The sequence below is a fragment of the Mizuhopecten yessoensis genome, unplaced genomic scaffold (assembly GCF_002113885.1).
Source record: "Mizuhopecten yessoensis strain PY_sf001 unplaced genomic scaffold, ASM211388v2 scaffold10985, whole genome shotgun sequence".
Taxonomy (NCBI): Eukaryota; Metazoa; Mollusca; class Bivalvia; order Pectinida; family Pectinidae; genus Mizuhopecten; species Mizuhopecten yessoensis.
The window spans coordinates 1,399,669-1,415,514 of NW_018408820.1; the positions used below are offsets into that span (position 1 = coordinate 1,399,669).

Here is a 15,846-nt window from a genome sequence, read left to right on the forward strand (position 1 = left end):
GAAAAAAATTAGCAGGAAATTGTAACAAATTCATTTATATTACATGTACATATCTCTATGTAAAGACGACATTTGTTCTGTAAATGTTCTCGGTATAGATAATTCAATCCAAGCACACTGCTAGTGCATGTACATATATGATCAGGCTAAAAGTGCTGTGTGGCCTTTAAGGATACCTGTCCCACTGCATTGTGGTGTTTCGTATATATAGTTACCTCCCCTTAACTTCCGTTTCGATGTAACTTTAGCAAAGTTAGGCCAGGACACTTCCATTGACCAGGGCCATTTTCGTTTATCGCCGTCCGAAAATAGGGTCGGACCCAGTAATCTGATGCTGCTTTCAGGCGAGCCTTGACAAAGCCTTGCAAGGCCTACATAAACATTTGCAAAAAAATGTTACATTTAAAAACGGACGTACCGGTTGTTCAACATAAACAAACGGGCTCCTGGTATCTCAATTCATGGTTATAGCCATAGTTTAACAATCTGCAATCTCAAGTCAAGTGTTCGAAACTCGGTCGAGCACGGCTGAATATTTTTTTCTCAGATCTTTCATCTTTAATATTTCTCATAAAAGTACCACAAGGTATGGTTTCTTTCCAGAAATGATTTATCAAAGTTATCGGTATAGTCGTACCAGAAAATAAGATTTTCAAACACTTACAGACTCTGGCAGTGGTACAGGGATCCTTAATTGCTATCTAACGCATGCTGTTACACAAGTTTAAACCCTGGTAAATTGGACCATGATAACTATATACTTTGTACATTTTGTTAATACTGTAATTTTAATACATGTCTTTAGCTGTATTAGTAATAAGTTATTTATTTTATATTTACATTTTGTGCACAAAAAACTTAATATTTTGTTAGTGTAGACATAAGTAAGTTGTTCGTTTACAATAACGGCGTTCTTTAATTAAATGACTTGAGCCATGATAAAATGCCATAACTATTGATGAAGTTGGCTTTGTCTAATTTTCTGCCTCTAACGTTTATTTAGTCATCAGTTTAGTTTGTTTATTTATATATAAAACTGATTAAGAAATAAGTTACTCCAACTTGTATCCACGTCCATGAATGACTTTTATGGGGTGAAATACTGAATCGGCACTGTAGATGCGTTTAAGAGTTACACTCTTAAATATGTCGATGCAAAACTTCATTCCTTCATCCACCAGATTTTAAAGTAAACATTAAATAATGAATATTCATTACTAAGGAAATTTTCATCACATAAATTCTTGTCTTATAGATGAACTGCTTAGTTAAAGTACTCAATACAGCATATTCAATGCAATATATTTCCATACCAATGTCCTCATTTTTGTGTTTTAAATTTTTACATCCAATTCAAAGAATGTCAAAAATTCTGTCAGTAGAATTGTTTCCAATTAATGAAAACACTCTGGAGTGTATGTTGTCACCAATAACATTGGTCAGTATGTAGTGAACACTACGATAGCACAGCATGTATATGTTCATCTTCAGCTCATTGAGTAATTCAAACTAGCTTTATGGTTGAACCAGTTTTAAATGTTCATCTATCAGAGTAGAAAATGTATGTCCATCTTCAGCTCATTGAGTAAATCAAACCAGTTGTATGGTTGAACCAGTTTCAAATGTTCATCTATCAGGGTAGAATATTTCAAGAAATGAATGTCTGTTGAAACTGCTATTTTCCAATATATAATACTATAGTAGGATTTCTATGTAATACTGTCAAGAAAACATGTCTTTTGTTAAATATATCAACTTTTCGCCGAATAATCTCCTTAATGACATGTCATTGTATGTTTTATTAGACCCTTTTCTTTAAAAAAGAAGCTACTTGTGTAAAAATAGCCATCAAAGATATCGCACTTCAGCTTTTCATGGTTCATCTATTGTTTAAAATATTTTCTACCTTGCTAAGAAACAATGCGTTTTTATCCCTAAAGGCAGATAGTACCAGTGTTCTGTGTTGTACAGTGCATTGCTAATAAGTAAGAGTTTCAATTTGTTAGGTTATTCTTTTACTAGAGTTGCTTGCCCATTTACATTAGCGAAGAGTTATATGAAAGAAATATATTATGATTTTCTTTTTCACTAGAACACATCTACCACAAAGATTTAATCCCCAGACATCTTGGTCCTACATCCATGAGCTTATCTTGTTCTGCCAGTCATGAAATTTGTTGGGATAATATTTTTCTGAAACATTCCTGAGAACAATTCAACAATATGTTGACTCCCTAAAGGGGCCCATAATCTACAATTTACAAAACTGTTTTTGTATGAATAAACAAGAAATAACACCAGTTTAACAGAAAAAAATACTTTTCAATACCAGTATATACAATCAAACTTGTATCTAGGGACCATCCTTGGGAAATCCAAAAAGTAGTCTCTTAATGGAGGTTTGATCCACAATGAAATTAATTCAATGGGGAACATAAAAATGGCCTTCTAACTCAGGTGGTCCTTTGAGGTAGTCAAGGCAGGTTTGACTGTAGCAGAAAAGTTGTGGCACGCCCTACCTTTAACCCTTTCACCACTGTAGACCATAATGGACTCATCCAGATCAATCCATGGTAGAGTCTACTATGTTACATAGAATTGAAAGGGATAAATACATACTGTACAAAGAACAGATTTTCACCCCAATCTTGTTTGGACTTGGGGAAAGAGCCGAGTTGTGTTTAACTATTTCTTGCTTTTTGTGTTATTTTAAACAATAAGTTATTGTGACCATACATTATATATCACATTCTTCACACTTAGTCATTAATTTATATTGATGTTATTTTATGAACTTTGCCATGATTTCTCTGTTGACATGGAGTACCAGTGACTCGTGTAAATACAATGGTCTTACAGACTGGTGAAGATATTTGTTTTTGACAATGCAGAATAGAAAATAAAATGTTATCTTTTCTACATACATAAACTTGTGTTCTGTTCTGTGTTTACCAAATATAATACTGACTGGACACCTGATGATTTGAACTCACCTCTACAGATTTCAGGCATCAGCCTTAGCTGACGATGTGTTTGTGTGAAATCCTTATTTACCAAATCAGCATGGAGGAGAAATGATCCTCATCAGTTATTTAATGGTATGACAATTTTCTAACTAAATATATAAAAGAAAATTAACATGAGAGAAGCAGCTCCTGAATCCAGGTTTCCACAGCTGTATTGATACCTATGCTGACTAGATTGGACCTGCTAAGCCGTCGGAGTACATCTATTTCTTGACTGCTACATGGTGATGGGGAAGTAGCCTGCTAGGCAGGCCGTCATCAGAGCACAGCTATTTAGTGGTTGTAACATAGTGATGGTGGTGTAATAATGAAAATATAACAAGAGTCGCAAAGGGCCTTAACACTTAGATGAGTTCAAAAACATCAAGATGTTTCTGCCAATCAAATGGCACTCCATTGTGTGAAGCAGAGAGGTTTGTAATTATCAATTATACATCAGGCGTCATTCTGTGGAGTAATTCTTGAGAAAAGAAGTTAAAAAAATATCTCTGCCAATCAGAGGCCAGGACGCCCATCTTGAATTTGTGGATTGGCACCAAATGTAAGAACACATGTTCAGGACCAAATAATGAACAATTGTACCAGATTTAAAGTCAATTGCTTGAGCAAATCTTGAGAAGAAATCGGGGAAATCAGCAAATCATGGATCAGGGTGGCCATCTTGGATTTTCAGATCAGAAAGAAACTTAGCAACACTTGGTCAGGACATCATAAGGAATATTTGTATCAAGTTTGAAGTCAATCGCACAAGTGGTTCTGAAGAAGAAGTCGAAAATGTTTAATTGTTAACGGACGACGCACGACGACGGAGGAAGACAGATAGCAATAGCTCACATTAGCAAAATGAGCTAAAAACTGTTTATAGCCCATAGCATGAAAATGCTGAAATGGGTCATAAAATGAGTTGACTAAATCACAAGAAATTGATTATCCATTTCTATGAAAAATATTTACTGGTTTTAAAAATCAAATACACCTGTTTTTACACATGAATTCAATTACTGCATACATACATTCTTTGACTTATACATGCAGGAAGATAACAGAAGGCTTCATATGGGAAATTATCAATTTTCCACTTGGCAATATCTGTTTAATAAATTCCTGTATTAATAAATTCTATGACTTGTAAATCCAGGAAAACTCTTCGACATCTGCTGCCTTGTAAGCCAGACGACCGGCAACAAGAGCCTGGCGACACGCGTCACTAAAAGACAACTCCTGAAGACAGATGGAATAGACGATTGCTTGAAGGAGTCTATACACATATATTGCTGCATTAGAGTGAGAGTTGAGAGATATCGTCAGCCATCTTAGGTTTCTTTGTAGAGACATACATAACAATCTCATCACGTTTTCTCGTTGGAGTAGATTGACTGTAAGCGGTTGTGTAGTGGTTTAGGCTTTGGGAGTCGTATGTTACATGCGACAAGCTCTTCTCTCACACACTGACCGATAGGGCAGCTGTAACCAAAAGAAACATGATTTTTAATTAATTTGTGAAAAGGGGAATTATTCATTAAAAACGAAAAATTGTAACAGGCCATCACTTCTAAACAATATACAGAACCAACAGGTAGACAACAGGGGAAATGGAAGTGAGTTAGGAGCTGTGATACACATTACATGGCCATGTCTTAATATGGGTGACCTGACCTGGAGGGGACTCAAACTGAGATGATTATAAACCTTACCTGGCTAGGGCTTTAGTAGGGATTGCCTTCACTGCCTGAGGATCTGGCTCTATCCCTGTACCATTGAGCAACTTCTCCATACCATTCCTGTAAAGACATACAAGCAATAAATCAAAGGGACATAACTCTTTGAGTCCAAATGTGTCTTACAGTAATAACCAAAGATATAGCTGTGTCATGCTTGTTTTCAATGTATAAACTTTATTCATTTTACAACAATTTTGAAACAAGTTAGTTCAACTTATATAAATCATTCTTGTTGGCCTGGATGTTAGCACGCAGAGGTCTTAATGTGGGAGGAAACCAGAGTACCCGGAGAAAACCCACGTGGTCGGGCAGGTGACCCAATATCTTTTCTAATCCGTACGGGGAATTGAATCCTGGCCACCTTGGTGAAAGGCAAGTGCGCTATCCACTGGTCACATATGATGAATAAATTCAGCTGATCAGTTTTTAAAAGTTTGAAAAACCCTTTTCTTCCCCATTATACAAGCTAGCAGACACCAATATCGTTACTTCCAGTCAAGGAAATCTGTCTTCCCTTAGGATATAGACGAGGAGATTCCCCTGTCATAGCGATTGTATGATGTCACATCAGCAATTCATTGACATCACATCAACAATACCATGAGGTCAAGTCAACAAAAGCAGATCACAGAAGATAACGCCAATCTGCTGGAAATTGTGAAATCAACGATTGTTTTTCATGAAATAACAATAATCATTCCCCACTTCAGGAGCACAAGACAGAAAAATCTCAACCCTATCAATCTCAAATCTAAATCATTTAAAAGTGTGACACTACCTACCAAGCAATCATGATCCCGTTGTCAGTACACAACTTAGGTGGTGGACACACAAGATGGTAGCCACTCTCCTGACAGACAGCCTCAAACCCCTGTCTAAATATCTGGTTACTGGCTACACCTCCGGATACTACCTAGACAAGAGAGAGAGAAAAATTCTGTTAGACATATTCATCAACCTTAACCCATCCACCCCTAAAGTCACATTTGAACCTTACTAAATCAAAACTAGAAAATGTCTGTAAGACATAAATGCTCCCGCTGCCATGTGAAATTAGTTTCAGTGTTCTATAAAAAGTTACAACCACTTTGATCTTGATACCCTGAAACATGCACACACACAAGGTACTACACTTAAAATTGATAAGTTGATTTTAATATTCATATGTTTTTTCTGTATGTTATTACCATCTCCATAACATATTGAATGAAGTTGCTAAGTGTTTAAATTGAATCAGTTGATGATTTTCTATATATAGCAACAGTGAACTTGGCCTTGACCTTGGAACCCTGAAACACAAAGGTATACCCATATTTGACTTTTGTATAAAATTTGACCAAAACTTGTGATAGAATGAAGTTGCCAAGTGTTTAAATTGAATTAGTTGATGATTTTCTATATATAGAAAGTGTGACCTTGGCCTTGACCTTGGATCCCTGAAATACAACGATGTCAGAAGTATACTCATACTTGACCATTGTATAAAGTTTGACCAAAATCTGTCAAAGAATGAAGTTGCTAAGTGTTTACATTGAATCGGGACGGGACGGGAGCATAAATGTGGGGGCATAAAAAAGACTGGGCAAATCCAGTTTAAAAATGTAGGGGGTCAATGAGTTTAGCATGTATAACATATTTGTTTAGTAACTAACATCATTTCGTTCAAATCCTGGATGGAGATTCTTTCTCTCATTGAAACCTTTTCCTTTGTTAGGACAATTATTGGAGAGACTGGGCCTGGTAAGTTGTGAGAAAATGTGCCCAATCCTTTAATTGTTATTCAACAATGACATATGTTTGCATGGACTATAATACTATCCAGGTTTTAAATGAATTCTAGATTTCAAAGCAAATCAGTAACCATTTACTAGTAACTCACCAGCAAATTAAGGATTATTGGGCCTTTACAGGGGTTGGTACCTTTGGTTGGGAAGGGGTCTGGAGGGTCACAAAGTTAATATGAACGTTACAATGTCTTGGCTGTTACATGGTGAATGTCGACTGTTTTGTTATGACATTTCCGAAAGAGGGCAAGATTTGTGAGAATAGCTCAAACAGCTACGTAGTAGCACATGATGCTTCCTGGGATGAAAGGTAATACCCATCAATACTAATGTGTCAAAGAACCCCCTTCGTGATTAAGGGACATTCTATTCCCTGAAGGGGGAGAAAGTTTCCATTTAATTTTCACCACATGTGCTTGATCATTTCTTAAATAATTCATTTGAAATCTGTCGAACAATTTATGATGAGTAGCGATTTTGATATTGGAACAGTTAAATTGCCCTGTTTGAGGTCCTACACCTCTAGTTCTCCCCCTTGGACGGCTAAAGCCTTCATTATACAATGAAGTAATTTAAAATATTTTATTAGATTTGACCCCTGTGACCTTTAATGCAGGTCAAGGTCATTTATTTGAAATCTTTGATAAACCTCAACCCAGCTACCTACTAAAATATTATAATCCTAGGCCTAAAACATGAGAAAGTCATCTGAAAATTTGAACATATTTGACCCCTGTGATCTTGAATGGAACTCAATGCAAGTTGAACTTTGAAAAGGCCTCTATCACAGATACCTACTGGTCTAATACTTTTACTCTAGGTCTAATTATTGTCCTGAAGAAAATGTCAAAAATGACAGATTTAATGGAGAATGATGACAGAATACAACAGTTGGCAGTTAGTAATGTGACCTAGAATCAAACACGGTCAGGAAGTCATTACTCAACCCTGTTATGAATGTACAGTAAAATAGGAGGCATGGGAGTCTAGTGGTAGGACACCGGGCTCGTGACCAAAAAAGGGTTGCAGGTTCGAGTTACGTCATGGCACTGTGTTGTATCTTTGAGCAAGATACTTTACTCCGCTTGTTCCAGTCTACTCAGCTGTAAAAGAGTATGTGGTTGGGTAGTGCTAGAAATGTAGAATGCCAGCACCAGCTGTATGCTACCAAGGGAGTTGAGAAAGATATTGGCTGGTTGCAAAGGCCCTATAACCACCGATTAAAATTTGTGAACTGCTTCAAGATGACCTACACACTAGGTTGTGATAAAGCGGTATATAAGAACCTCAAACTATCATTATAAACAGAGGTGCAGGACAATTTAATATTGTCTGAAGTATTAAAATACCTGTTTTTAGCGGCAATTTACTGTCTGTAAAGGAGTTACACAAAGAGATAGACAACACCATCGATAATACACAAATGTGGATACCTACCAGTGTTGGTTGTTCGCTAACAATACCCTTCTGCTGACAGTACAGAAACCCTCTCTGCAGCCTGCGAAGGAAGTGCATCATAATACTGTGTTGGAAACTTGCACAAAAGTCAGATACATTTGGGATGACATCATCCTCGCCAAGATCTGAAATTATCACAAAATCAAATTCATCAGTGTACACTAAATCTATTATTTCACATTAGTTATGAAATTGGTATTTTCAAAAGTAACTTTTTTAAAAATAAATTACTTCATCATTAACAAGTGTACTACAGACATTACAAGACACATTCTCAACGTCACCATGGGAGTAAAATTATGAGTTTATGACATTGACCTTCAAGTCTCAAGAAGATTGATGTAAAAAATAATTGTGTGATTTTTTTATGAAACTTGGTTGAAGTCATGAATTGTTGGAAAATCTTTTCCCATCGCCACGCCGCCACATACAGATTCTGCAGCTATGACCTTGACCTTGAAATTTGATCTTGACTATCAACAGATTTTGAGAGACTGATGTCAAGAATACTACTATCAAATTTCATAAAATATGGTTGAATTCAGGAACCACCGGATTAGCTAAATGTTGGACAAACAGACCAGCGGACAAGCCAAATGTTGGACAGACGAACCAGCGGACAAGCCAAATGTTGGACAGACGGACGGACAGACGGACCAGCGGACAAGCCAAATGTTGGACAGACTGACCAGTGGACAAGCCAAATGTTGGACAGATGGACCAGCGGACAAGCAAAATGTTGGACAGACGGACCAGCAGACAAGCCAAATGTTGGACAGACGGACCAGCGGACAAGCCAAATAAGAGGGACCAGCGGACGCCAAATGTTGGACAGACAGACCAGCCAAATGTTGGACAGATGGACCAGCGAACAAGCAAAATGTTGGACAGATGGACTAGCGGACAAGCCAAATGTTGGACAGACGGACCAGCAGACAAGCCAAATGTTGGACAGACGGACCAGTGGACAAGCCAAATGTTGGACAGACTGACCAGCGGACAAGCCAAATGTTGGACAGATGGACCAGCCAAATGTTGGACAGACAGACCAGCCAAATGTTGGACAGATGGACCAGCGAACAAGCAAAATGTTGGACAGATGGACTAGCGGACAAGCCAAATGTTGGAAAGAGGGACCAGCGGACAAGCCAAATGGTGGACAGACGGAGCAGCGGACAAGCCAAATGTTAGACAGACTGACAAGCGGACAAGCCAAATGTTAGACAGACTGACCAGCGGACAAACCAAATGTTGGACAGACAGACCAGCCAAATGTTGGACAGACTGACCAGCGGACAAGCCAAATGTTGGACAGGCTGACCAGCGGACAAACCAAATGTTGGACAGACCGACCAGCAGACAAGCCAAATGTTGGACAGACGGACCAGCGGACAAGCCAAATGTTGGACAGACTGACCAGCGGACAAGCTAAATGTTAGACAGACTGACCAGCGGACAAGCTAAATGTTAGACAGACTGACCAGTGGACAAGCCAAATGTTGGACAGATGGACCAGCGGACAAGCCAAATGTTGGACAGACGGACCAGCGGACAAGCCAAATGTTGGACAGACGGACCAGCGGACAAGCCAAATGTTGGACAGACTGACCAGCGGACAAGCCAAATGTTGGACAGACTGACCAGCGGACAAGCCAAATGTTGGACAGACGGACCAGCGGACAAGCCAAATGTTGGACAGACTGACCAGCGGACAAGCCAAATGTTGGACAGACTGACCAGCGGACAAGCCAAATGTTGGACAGACGGACCAGCGGACAAGCCAAATGTTGGACAGACTGACCAGCGGACAAGCCAAATGTTGGACAGACTGACCAGCGGACAAGCCAAATGTTGGACAGATGGACCAGCGGACAAGCCAAATGTTGGACAGACGGACCAGCGGACAAGCCAAATGTTGGACAGACTGACCAGCGGACAAGCCAAATGTTGGACAGACTGACCAGCGGACAAGCCAAATGTTGGACAGATGGACCAGCGGACAAGCCAAATGTTGGACAGACGGACCAGCGGACAAGCCAAATGTTGGACAGACTGACCAGCGGACAAGCCAAATGTTGGACAGACTGACCAGCGGACAAGCCAAATGTTGGACAGACTGACCAGCGGACAAGCCAAATGTTGGACAGACTGACCAGCGGACAAGCCAAATGTTGGACAGACTGACCAGCGGACAAGCCAAATGTTGGACAGACTGACCAGCGGACAAGCCAAATGTTGGACAGACTGACCAGCGGACAAGCCAAATGTTGGACAGACTGACCAGCCAAATGTTGGACACGGACCAGCGGACAAGCCAAATGTTGGACAGACGGACCAGCGGACAAGCCAAATGTTGGACAGACTGACCAGCGGACAAGCCAAATGTTGGACAGACTGACCAGCGGACAAGCCAAATGTTGGACAGACGGACCAGCGGACAAGCCAAATGTTGGACAGACTGACCAGCGGACAAGCCAAATGTTGGACAGACTGACCAGCGGACAAGCCAAATGTTGGACAGACTGACCAGCGGACAAGCCAAATGTTGGACAGACGGACCAGCGGACAAGCCAAATGTTGGACAGACGGACCAGCGGACAAGCCAAATGTTGGACAGACTGACCAGCGGACAAGCCAAATGTTGGACAGACTGACCAGCGGACAAGCCAAATGTTGGACAGACGGACCAGCGGACAAGCCAAATGTTGGACAGACGGACCAGCGGACAAGCCAAATGTTGGACAGACTGACCAGCGGACAAGCCAAATGTTGGACAGACTGACCAGCGGACAAGCCAAATGTTGGACAGACTGACCAGCGGACAAGCCAAATGTTGGACAGACTGACCAGCGGACAAGCCAAATGTTGGACAGACGGACCAGCGGACAAGCCAAATGTTGGACAGACGGACCAGCGGACAAGCCAAATGTTGGACAGACTGACCAGCGGACAAGCCAAATGTTGGACAGACTGACCAGCGGACAAGCCAAATGTTGGACAGACGGACCAGCGGACAAGCCAAATGTTGGACAGACGGACCAGCGGACAAGCCAAATGTTGGACAGACTGACCAGCGGACAAGCCAAATGTTGGACAGACTGACCAGCGGACAAGCCAAATGTTGGACAGACGGACCAGCGGACAAGCCAAATGTTGGACAGACGGACCAGCGGACAAGCCAAATGTTGGACAGACTGACCAGCGGACAAGCCAAATGTTGGACAGACTGACCAGCGGACAAGCCAAATGTTGGACAGACGGACCAGCGGACAAGCCAAATGTTGGACAGACGGACCAGCGGACAAGCCAAATGTTGGACAGACTGACCAGCGGACAAGCCAAATGTTGGACAGACTGACCAGCGGACAAGCCAAATGTTGGACAGACGGACCAGCGGACAAGCCAAATGTTGGACAGACGGACCAGCGGACAAGCCAAATGTTGGACAGACTGACCAGCGGACAAGCCAAATGTTGGACAGACTGACCAGCGGACAAGCCAAATGTTGGACAGACGGACCAGCGGACAAGCCAAATGTTGGACAGACGGACCAGCGGACAAGCCAAATGTTGGACAGACTGACCAGCGGACAAGCCAAATGTTGGACAGACTGACCAGCGGACAAGCCAAATGTTGGACAGACGGACCAGCGGACAAGCCAAATGTTGGACAGACGGACCAGCGGACAAGCCAAATGTTGGACAGACTGACCAGCGGACAAGCCAAATGTTGGACAGACTGACCAGCGGACAAGCCAAATGTTGGACAGACTGACCAGCCAAATGTTGGACACGGACCAGCGGACAAGCCAAATGTTGGACAGACGGACCAGCCAAATGTTGGACAGACTGACCAGTGGACAAGCCATATGTTGGACAGACGGACCAGCGGACAAGCCAAACTTCGACAGACGGACCAACTATTCTTTCTTGTTGGAGGTGGTCTACATATAAGGCACCTTCCTGTTGTCAGAATAAAGTGACCAGGTGGTGTGTCATAATTCTTTGTCCAATTTATAAATTCTTAGTTGGATGGCACTTTGAATTGACATTAAGCATCCTCAAACTTCCAGCAGTTACGCTCACTTTTGCACTCTGCATTCCTGGAATATGTCATGACAAATCGTAGGCTCTGTAGGTACCACTTTGTGGATGAAATACAGTGGACTAGTTTGGTCCTTTGATGTACATCAATAGTAGTGCGTAATGGTAAAACTGATGGGCTATGAAGTCTGGCATTGCTACTCTATAATCTTCAAAGGACAGGTATCAGTCTAACGACTGGTCAGATTTCTACCTGAAACCAATTAAATACCTAAATGCCTGCCTTTATGTTTGTTATAACATATTCCAGGGCCCGTATTCATGAAACAGTTCTCATGCTCAAGTATGCACTTTGTGCTCAAGCCAAATTTCTTGTTCCCGTTATAATTTGTTTTTAAATCTTATTTTGTCAATGACTTGGAAGACCATTGGAAAGACTTAAAGCTGAAAACTGTTTTCAGTGTTAACATATGACTTTTTGATCGTTTGACATGATTTAAGCGAGTAAAAGAAAGTTGGGTTGAGCACAGAATCCATGCTTGAGCATGAGAATAGTTTCATGAATACGGGCCCAGGGTGCAGAGAATGTAAGTGGGTGTAACCTCTGGAATATTGAAGATGGACATTGAGTGACACCACCATCAGTTGCTACACTGTCATGACATATGACCTGAAATGTTGATCTGGATAAGTCCATTATGGTCTACAGTGGTGAAAGGGTTAAGTGTGACACAACCTACCAGTGAATGCAAAGAAAGAAAAAAAATCTATAAAAACCAAGTTATAACAGATTGACAACTTGTATGTATAGTATTACAGAAAATCTTATTGGCCATAACAAGGAGAGGGATTGTATAGTCTTTGCCTGCCTGTTACCCCATTCATTTTGTAAGTAAGATCAATACAATAAAATATTCTAAAATGAAAAAAAAAATAAAAAAAAAATGACAATAACAAATATTACAATCTTACAAATGATCTGAGAGAAATTGTCTGACAAGTAACTTACTATGTTTTAGTCTTTCAGCCTCTATCCAACGCCTGGCAAATGATCCAATCCCACTGAAACTGAAATCACAGTTTGGAGTCTGAAGGGTGATGCCTGGGCATGTGACTGCTTTGTGATTACCTCCCCTGGCCATCCTCTCTATGGCTGCACCTCCACTCAGTCCCTGGCACTCTGGCAACACCTTAAGGTTCAAGCACCTGGAAGTCTAGTGCGAGAAAATAAAACGAACTGACCAGTTACTCCCTACGATTCCCCAGTCTCCCTTCATCTACAACTAGGATTTTTACACTTAAATATATAACCAATGCTTTTATCACAATATGCCAAGGAAAATGTTGACATTATAAAACTTCGTTTCGCACTTTTTTCAGCATTTATATATCAAACAAAACTGCATTGGTACAGAGAAAATCCTGTCCTTAAAAAATAATCTTGCAATTGATGTCTCCTGGCTGTGATGTGTTCCCATAGATTAGTTAAACTTTAGTTTATTGCTCACCTTGTCCAGGGCATCTCCAGGTGCAACGTCCACTGTTTTACCAAGCAACTGGAAGTCTTCCACTCCTTGGGCCACTGTCAACAGTGCATGACCGCCACTGACCAAAAGTACCAGGAATGGAAAATCTACCCTGTATAAGACCATAAGAAATTGAAATGTTAATTGAAGGCTAAATGTTAAAAGATGATAAGAGATCCTAGAAGGATCTTGGCACCCACCATGAAAGATCTTTATCAAATCTACAAAAAAATGATCTTTTACCTTCTTTGCTGTTCATTTCCCTTGCAGGTACAATTACCCAGTCCCATATTGGAAATCCTAGACATGAATTTTGTACATTAACTTAAACCTGGTAATGTCATACCATATTTGCTACTATGACAAAAGTTTTTTTCATTTTTTCAAGAATTGCTTTTATAAGAAGTGCTGTCAATGATGGATAGATTCTCACTAGGCCCAGGGTTATTTTTAACAATACAAAAACAGAACTGTCAAAATTTAAGATGGCTGCCAGGTGTCACCAATTCTAGTTTTCTTATCAGTCCCAAAGTTAAATACGTATTTGGGACCATGTGATTTGAGAAAGATCCCTCAACTACTTTCTGAGAAGTAGGACTTACAAACTTTAACTCTTAAAATTCAAGATGGCTGCCTCTCGACCATCTTTGTTTTCTGACTAGTCTCAAAATTCTTGATGCATAACTAGGGACCAAAGGGGGAACCTTCATGTGAAACTTGAGAAAGATCTCTCCACTTCTTTCTGAGAAATAGCAATAACAAACCTTTATTCTCAAAATCCATGATGGCCAGCTGACGGCAACATATTTTTTATATGGTCAGTCTCAAACAAAATATGCACAACTAATTAACGTCCAGGAGTAACTTACATATTAAATCTGAAAAAAGATCACTCCAATTAATACTTTCTGAGAAACAGCGATAAGAAGAATTGTTTAAGGACAGATAGATGAACGGATGGACCACAGATTATGGAAGAAAGGCAATGATGGTGTGCCAATTCAATAAAACATAATATAAGATTTAATTTTAGACATTTCTTATACAATTAATAGAAAGAAATTTCAGGGCCATTTAACAGCAGGTGTCTGATACAGGATAAAAATTCTTTTTACCAGACACTTAAAATATTATTTGGAAAACACAAACAGCCAGCTCCTTGTGTCAAAACTTCAAAACCAACAATTTCATTTAAAATATTGCGTAATTTTATAGTTAGTGCATTTGTAATTTGGATGCACTTAATTTATTTTAAATGATTTTGACAGAAGCACATTACCTTCTTAATACACAGTTTCTTCAAATAAAATTTGAATTCATAAATATATTCATATTTGCTAATTGCACATAAAATAATACCTTCAAATAAAATTTATGTAAATATTTTCATATTTACTAATTTCCAATAAAAATTTCAGTGTAGACAGAATACAAAATGTATTAATATATATGTTAATATTTTTCATTGTGTATATGTATAATGTGTTTAGTATGTGTTAGACGGTTAATACACATTAAGCTAAAACCTCATCTTGCAGATGTACAAAATTCTGTTTGGTACCCTTTGATTTGATCTCAATTTAAACAAGAGGTGCATAGGGCCTGTATCTTACCTGGATACATAAGCCATCGTGGCAAAACATTTTAATCAAAAGTAATAAAGTAAGACTCCAAGTGTGGGGCCAGAACCTGGGCCAATACTGATAGCAAGCCTATAATATATTGTGTTAAGGTGGCGGTCTGAACTGTTTCTAGTTATAACTAAAGATTAGGTCATAACTTAGACCGCAGGGGCAGATCAACCAATCAGAAGTCAGTACATGCTGAGCAATATGGTTAAAGGGTTGGGATCTCAACCGTTCCCATCTTATGGCCCAGGCACTATGTGTATAAGTAAAGGGGAGATCCCAGGGAGGGGAAATCAAGATATCATGGTCTGGGGATCTTAAACGTTTCCATGGTAAGACCCAGGGAATAAGTCCCCAAGGGCAGGGTCAGACCCAGGGCCAATACTTCAAGCATACATGTATTTATCTCTTCATAACCAGCAAGGATTAAGGAATACAGACTGGTTATAAAGAACAGACTCCTGGACAAATCCTCATGACATGATGGTATTTGTCTCTTCATGCTCAACAACTGTATTAATGGTTCTTGAGTGAGAACTACTGTATACTGGGAAATTTTTGTCCAGTCAACCATTTGCCCTACGGCCATAATCCAATTTTTCCCATTGTTGATATCACCCTTCACATTTGATAACTATGGTTATTATATCACAAAAATAA

At 39.9% G+C, this 15,846-nt stretch overlaps 1 protein-coding gene across 1 annotated transcript in view; it reads right to left on the reverse strand.

The window, feature by feature from the left end:
* Positions 1 to 3,822: 3,822 nt before the first annotated feature.
* The window catches only part of LOC110464320 (probable tRNA N6-adenosine threonylcarbamoyltransferase, mitochondrial), a 39,613-nt gene continuing 27,589 nt past the window's right edge, over positions 3,823 to 15,846 (reverse strand). Inside the window, exons 5-10 of the mRNA XM_021519474.1 lie at positions 13,541 to 13,670; positions 13,042 to 13,246; positions 7,969 to 8,114; positions 5,530 to 5,660; positions 4,721 to 4,807; positions 3,823 to 4,490 (exon numbers count right to left, since the gene is read on the reverse strand). Of these exons, the coding sequence (XP_021375149.1) occupies positions 4,376 to 4,490; positions 4,721 to 4,807; positions 5,530 to 5,660; positions 7,969 to 8,114; positions 13,042 to 13,246; positions 13,541 to 13,670 (814 nt within the window). The 3' untranslated portion in view covers positions 3,823 to 4,375. The remainder of the gene's footprint in view (positions 4,491 to 4,720; positions 4,808 to 5,529; positions 5,661 to 7,968; positions 8,115 to 13,041; positions 13,247 to 13,540; positions 13,671 to 15,846) is intronic.